General features: G+C 44.6%; 1 protein-coding gene across 1 annotated transcript; it reads right to left on the minus strand.

Annotated features, from left to right (window-relative positions):
* Positions 1 to 359: 359 nt before the first annotated feature.
* On the minus strand, positions 360 to 1,273 carry OLIG3 (oligodendrocyte transcription factor 3). The gene has a single exon (XM_051993536.1). The coding sequence runs from the start codon at positions 1,176 to 1,178 to the stop codon at positions 360 to 362; it is 819 nt and encodes a 272-aa protein (XP_051849496.1). The 5' UTR covers positions 1,179 to 1,273.
* Between the last annotated feature and the right edge of the window lie 3,945 nt (positions 1,274 to 5,218).

Here is a 5,218-nt window from a genome sequence, read left to right on the forward strand (position 1 = left end):
CTCCCCCCCCTCCAAATAAGAAAACAGAGCCTGAGGATCCAACTAGGACATTACCTTTTCAAGGCCGATTTTTTTTTCCTCACTACCCTCATCCCTGTTTATACAACAAATGCAGTTTTGACAAGACCATGTGGCAAGTGGCTTCAATGGCAAAAAGAAGCATGCATGCAAACACAAGACGTCTTGTTCGAATCCCCCTACCCCATCACGGGTAGATTTGCTCCCCCTCCCCAGTTTAAAGTGTTTTCTCTGGCATCTCAAAGGGTGTAGGAGGTTCAGGGTCTCTCCTGCACCTCCAGCCATCGTTCGCTCCCTATCCCGACACTTTCTTGAATCCTCTCCAGTCTGGGGGCCAAGGGTCACTTGAGCAAGTCCTTGGATTCCGCGGACAGGCGGGCCATGTTGGCTGTGGTGAGAGCAGATAGGTGCGGCGGCGGGGGCATCTGGCAGATCGTGCAGGGGCACGGCAGTCCGGCCCAATGCTGGAAGCCGCTGCCCAGTTGCAGGGCCGGAGGTGTGGAGGGGGCTTTGAGCAGAGAGTGAGGCGGCCGGATAGTGCCAATCCCGGGGAGAGACGCTGAAAGTGGTGAAGAGGTGTTGGTAGAAGAGAGAGCGCTGCCTAAGATGGGGTGTACCTGGTGCACAGCGTTTGCCGCATGGGTTGGATGTCCCGCAGAGTGCCCGACAGTCCCGCAGTGGAAAGCAGAGTGATGCCCTCCATAGATCTCGCCCACCAACCTCTTCATCTCCTCCAGGGAGCTGGTGAGCATTAGGATGTAGTTTCTGGCTAGCAGAAGAGTGGCGATTTTGGATAGCTTCCTGACCGAGGGTCCGTGGGCGTAGGGCATGACCTCTCGAAGTCCGTCCATGGCGAGGTTTAGGTCGTGCATCCTCTTGCGCTCCCTCCCGTTGATCTTTAGCCGGAGCTGCTGCAGGTCCTGTTCTGAGAGCTGCTTTTTGATTTTGTATTTGCTGCTTTCGCCTCCCGCTTTGGAGCCGCTACGGGACAGGCCTTCCCCAGACATCTTTTGCACTAGGTCCCCCTGGGTGGAGGAGACCGAGTTGAGACGACTATCTTGGTGGTGATGGTGGTGATGATGATGATGGTCTCTTAGATACATCTCATCCATGTCCGGAGAGGAAGCTCTGCTGGAGACAGAGCTTGAGTCAGAATTCATTTTATTAGAGGGGATCCCTACTATTAGGAGGCTTTTTTAGGGGGGATGATGGCAATCAAAGGAAAGCAAAGCAGTTTTTTAAAAAATCCCAACTACACAAGAACCCACTTCTCAGCTGCAAGACACAAGAAGAACGAAGGGAACTCTTCCCCTCTTCTATCCCTTCCCTCTCTCTGATTAGTCAGTCTTTCCTGGACAGCTAGTTGGTGTGTGCTTGAACTAACCTCACGCTGAAAAGAGGGGCTTTTATAGAGCTGCCTCAGAGAAAAGAGACAAAAGGAGCCCTCCTATCTATACTGGTCTGGTTAGGATGACGTGCCATCATTCAGGGCGGTGCGCTTTGACTGTCCCATTTAGCAAGGACTCCTATTCATATTCATTGTGGTGCCACCCTGGGACACCTCTGCTAGGGACCGTCAGGAGCCACGGAGACACAAAAACCCTTTGATTGACACACTCACCGCTCTACGTTCACGCCTTCTCCTGAGTTTTTATTTTTTATCTCCCTCCTTCTTCCCCATTTCTCCCAGCCCCACTTCCAATTTCCCTAGCCGAATCACATTTAACAGACCAGGGAGCGAAAAAAGAAAAAGAAAAAGAAAATTGAATGGGAAGGATCTCTCGATTTCGATTGAAATGTAAAAAGCAAATACAAAGCAAAAACAAGACCCCCCCCCCAAAAAAAAAATCAGTTTTTTCTCGTTCTCAGCTGACAGTTTTAGGGAACTGTCTAGTGGGTAAAAGAAGTACAGGTCTGAAAGATTTGAGCAATAAAGGGAAGAGCAGGGGGTCAGTGATGTATTGCTTTGGGAAGTTTTTTTTTTTTTAACCTTTTCCTAGAAAACAAACGCATCCTATTCTTTTTCTTTTCATGATATTCTATTCGTCTTCTGTCCAACACCTCCCCCCCCCCCCGCCCCCGCCCCATCCCCGGACATTCTAGCATGGAATTTGTAGGGGCAAACCGATCCTGTTCTCTGGATGCTGATAACTACTTTGGTCTCCTAAAAACTACCGGGAGTTTTCCAATCTTTATCTCTGGATGTCTTATACTGTCTATCTACTTGTGGATCTAAGATTATAGCTATAGTGCTAGTTTTTAAAGGAGAATTATAACTGGGAAAAAATCTCAAGACATGTACTTAAATCAAGGGTAAATCCGGGGGAATTAGAGAAGGAAAAGAATAATAAAAATTGCTCCTAGAGGTGTTGGACAAGTTATACAACAGTAAGTTATATTAGTTGTGGGAGAAGAAAAAAATGGTCCCCGAAAAAGGTTGGGCTGCATCCCACTTCCAAGGCTCTAGAGCTTTGCACCTTAGTTAATTTTAAGACAAATGCTCTTACCCCACCCTGCATTTTTCTAGTATAAAGTCTTTAATCAGGAAGATTCATGGAGTTGCTTTAATTTTTGGAGGGGAAAAAAACAAAACAAAACATGATTTGCTTTGGAATTACTGTAACTAGAGGAGGCTTGGAAGAATAGTCTTTGGCAAATGAGTTTGTTCTCTTGATTAAATCAAAGTGGAAAATTTGAGTATTTGAGAGGAATGCTTACAGAAGTCTTGCCTATTGTTCGTGATTTGTTGGTGTTGGTTCTGGTGCTGGCACTGGTGGTATCTCATTTAAGAATTGAAAAAGGGACAGCAAAAGGATTAGGAGAGGAGATGGTAACATAGGATGACTGATTCAGAGGTGGGAAAAACTAAAGGAAGATGAAGGCAATGCTGGACTCTGGGAACTTCAAGTCCTGTTTCTGTAACTGTTGCCTGTTTGCATCACATAACCTGCTCAACCGTGCGGGTTCTCTAGGCTTTGAAGAAATAGAATAAAAAGAACTCGAGGTGGTGCTGGAGAGGCAAAACTACACCAATCAGGGAACCTCTGACAAGCAGGGTTCTGGGACTATTCACTCTAAGGAGCTTCAAGGTGTAAAGGAGACATTAATGAAGACCCGATAATTTCACTGATACAAATTGAGGCCCCACCGGAAGAGGAAGGTCCTCGTAGAGATCAAGAGTTTCCGTGTTTTAAGACGCTGTGCCTAATCGGCTGATAAAATTAGAGGCACATCTGTGGATTTGTTAGCGATGCCTGGGAGGGGAAAGAGCATTGGAACGAATGCTTTTTGCATACTGAACTCTTGGGCAAAGGGTGTTAGCTCTAGATCTTTAAAAGGTAAAAAAAAAAAAAAAGGCGGGGGGCGGGGGGCGCGTCGGCGACAGCTAGCTCCTAGGCCAAGGGCAAGGTCAAAGCGACCGTGTCCAAAAAGAAATGGAGGTCACTCGCTTGCCTCTTTCCTTCACCGCTTGAACAGACTTTATTACAGAATGAAGCATTCAAGCAATTCATTTGGAAAGATATATATTTTTTATCATGCTGCTCAAGAGAAGCAGATGTCTGGATCACTTTATTTAGTTGACACTTTCATATTCTATATGTGTATGTATACATATATATGCATAGAAATTAAATTTTTAGTAGACTATTTGAAAACTGGTTTCATTAAGTCAAATGTGTCAAGTTCTTGAGTCAGACAAAGTTTGAGTAAGTCCCCGCCTAAGGCTCCACTCTATCATCAAAAATTCACCTGGGTCTCAAACTACCACTTTTTCTTCCTCTCTCCCTTATTCCTTTCCTTTTCTCCTTTCCTCCCTCCTTCCCTCCCTCCCTCCCTCCCTCCCTCTCTTCCTTCCTTCCTTCCTTCCTTCCTTCCTTCCTTCCTTCCTTCCTTCCTTCCTTCCTTCCTTCCTTCCTTCCTTCCTTCCTTCCTTCCTTCCTTCTTTCCCTCCGTTCTAAATGAGAACATTCCTTAGTTTGAATAAAAGGAATAAAGGAGGAGGGAGGCAGAGAAACATTTCATCTAAATGGATATATTTCCATATTTATTTTCTACATTTATATTTGGTGGCTTTTTTTTTTTTAAAGAGTAGTCTCTCAATGCCTAGCATCGAAGTGAAATTTAAATCAGCTATCAAAAAGGAGTTGTGATAGGGAAAATTAAAAAAATAAAAAACAAAAAACGACTAGGCTAATTGCAAATTGCTTTGCTCAGTTAAAGAGACAAAATAGGTTCCCGCAATAAGAAAGGAAAAATTGGCTTTCTGAAATAACTCTTGAGCGGAACATCACAACTGAAGTGGGTTGGGTCCAGAGCACCACGGTGTACTATACCACTTTGACATACCTCAACTGGAGACACGCTTTCGTCAGCATAGACACCAAACCTGAAAGTATGCTTTTTTCTTTAGCCAAGAGGGTATGTCCCGAAGTAGATTAAGGACAGAAGTATCTGCTACATGAAAGCAGGGTCTTCCTAATTCATCCAAAGATCACGGATCTTCTATCTTTCACCCCATTTGCTGAGGACACTAAATTCCCCTCTCAAAGGGGTTGTAGTGTGCAGGATGTCAACGTCCTACTCTTAATTAGAGCTAGCACTTGAATTAAATGATTGAACTGTTTTCCCAGTTTTTGGAGGGGAGAAAAAGGAGGGGAGAGACAGAGACAGAGAGAGGAGAGAGAGAGAGAGAGAAAGAGAAGAAGAAGAAGAAGAAAGAAGAAGAAGAAGAAGAAGAAGAAGAAGAAGAAGAAGAAGAAGAAGAAAAGAAGAAGAAGAAGAGAGAAAAAAAGAAGGAGGAGGAGGAAGAGGAGGAGGAGGAGGAAAAGAAGAAGAAGAAGAAGAAGAAGAAAGAAGAAGAAGAAGAAAGAAGAAGAAGAAAAGAAGAAGAAGAAGAAGAAGAAGAAGAAGAAGAGAAAAAAAGGAGGAGGAGGAGGAAGAGGAGGAGGAAGGGAGGGAAAAGGGAGAGAGGGAGGAGGAGGAGGAAAAACATTCTTTCAGACAATTTCCCAAAGCTTGTCTAAGAAAGAGGCAAAGAGATTTTTTTCCAAGGATACATTTGCAAGTTTTAGAGGTAAAAAGGACTTTCTAAATATGATCTAGTTTGCCCTACTTCGTTGAGCAGGTCGGAACAACAAGCCAAAGAGAAGTGAGGTCCAAAGTTACGTAGGAGGTGGTTAAAAGACTGAACTAGGCTTCA

The sequence above is a fragment of the Antechinus flavipes genome, chromosome 4 (genome assembly GCF_016432865.1).
Source record: "Antechinus flavipes isolate AdamAnt ecotype Samford, QLD, Australia chromosome 4, AdamAnt_v2, whole genome shotgun sequence".
In the NCBI taxonomy this organism is placed as follows: domain Eukaryota; kingdom Metazoa; phylum Chordata; class Mammalia; order Dasyuromorphia; family Dasyuridae; genus Antechinus; species Antechinus flavipes.